Consider the following 1614-nt stretch of genomic DNA (forward strand, 5'->3'; position numbering starts at 1 on the left):
CTCCTTGTCTGTCTCAGTTTAGATTTTGAAGACAATGAAAAGACATCAGCTGAGCTGCCACACTAGTGACAGGTACCCATTTCATTCTCAGCTGATTCAACCATTACTACTACAGCATCAGAACATTGCCTCTTTTATAGGTAACCTTCTTGGTGTAGCTCCCAACAGCTACAAGAACTCTGCAAAGACTGCCTTTCCTTTAGGAGAGAGGAGGATAGTACTAAGTGCTCTCCAAAAAACCACTCAAAAGTCGAAACACTAAATATTTGTCTTTTCACTTGCCACTTCCAGCTACGAGACGCAATACAAATCTTGCAGAGCAAGCATTCAAAAGCAACCTAAAAAAAGGTCTGTATCCCCTATGTAACCCCACAGGCTGTCTGGTGGGTTTTTTGATCCTTTCAGCAGTAGTCAATAGGTGCCCTTCATGTCATGAGAACGGCTTGTGAAATACAATGATTATCTAATTTATTCTTGTACTTTATCAAAACAGGTTTTACCATACTAGAGTTTCCTTGAGGGAAGCATTTTGCAACACTTAATTTCAACTCATCTTCACATGGAAGAAGCCAACAATTTACAAGACTTAATGTCTCCCAAAGAATTTCTTCATACGATGCCCATGACAGCTGGAAGAAAAACACAGCTAATATTGAAGTGCCTGACATGAGGCATTGGCTCTGATTTAAAACAGAAGCCAACATCAAGATGTTCTAATTAGGGCAACGCATGTAGAGTGTAGGCCAGGCCAAAAAACAGCTTGCTCAAATCACAGCGAGTCACAGCTTGCTTTGTCACTAGTAGGACTAGCTGTATGTGGAGCAGAAAGTTTATACTCCTCTGCTCAGATCTTTCCAGATCAAGGTGCGGGAGTGAAGGGAGCATCAGGCTGGCAGCTTCCAACCATGTTTGCAAACAACCCTGGCAGCCATACTAGGGACAGCATGCAAACCTCCCCCAAGACCTCTCGCAGATAGTCCAGTTCGCACATGCCCAGCTCCTAGCCGTGTTGCCATCCTGCAGCCGGACGCTGGCATTTCTGTGGCCAGAACCTGCCAGCGCCTGCAACGGCAAAGCCAGTTTTCCGCAAGCCTGACAGGACCCAAACGGCCTTCGGGACAGGATGCTGGGAGGGCTTTCCTCAGCCTAGTGCCCTGCGTTTTCAGGCGACCCCCCCTGCAAGCTGCCACCTCCTCACCGACCCCCACAGCCGGGGGCCTAGCTAGGCAGGGGCGGGAGCGGGAGGCACCACAGCCACTCTCCCTTCCCGGACAGGCACAAACAACCGGGAGGAAGAAGCCTCTGCCTTTCCAGGCCCGACCTGGCCTAACAGGAACAGCCCGGTGTGGGGGAGATGCACCTGCCCTGCGCTCACCCCCCCGGCTCCCTCCCCTTCTGAGGGGCCCAAAGCAGCGGCTCCCGCAGCGCCCCCGTGATGCGCAGCTGGGGGAGGCACCTGCTCGGCCCGGCGGCCGCCCCAGGCCCAGCGAGGCGCGGGGGGCAGCAAGCACGGCATCGCAGCGGCTCCCCCCGCGCTTACGTTGTCCAGCTCCTGCCGCTGCCTCCCCGCTCCCGCCGCGGCCTCCATCAGCGCCGCCCAAGGCGCCCCCGCGC

General features: G+C 53.7%; 1 protein-coding gene across 1 annotated transcript in view; it reads right to left on the bottom strand.

Moving 5' to 3' along the window:
• The window catches only part of TMEM192 (transmembrane protein 192), a 42227-nt gene extending 40626 nt beyond the window's left edge, over positions 1 to 1601 (bottom strand). The window contains exon 1 of the mRNA XM_019521744.1: positions 1541 to 1601. Within this exon, the coding sequence (XP_019377289.1) occupies positions 1541 to 1588 (48 nt within the window). The 5' untranslated portion in view covers positions 1589 to 1601. The remainder of the gene's footprint in view (positions 1 to 1540) is intronic.
• Between the last annotated feature and the right edge of the window lie 13 nt (positions 1602 to 1614).

Source organism: Gavialis gangeticus, unplaced genomic scaffold (genome assembly GCF_001723915.1).
Source record: "Gavialis gangeticus isolate Ggan-Ray unplaced genomic scaffold, GavGan_comp1, whole genome shotgun sequence".
NCBI lineage: Eukaryota > Metazoa > Chordata > Crocodylia > Gavialidae > Gavialis > Gavialis gangeticus.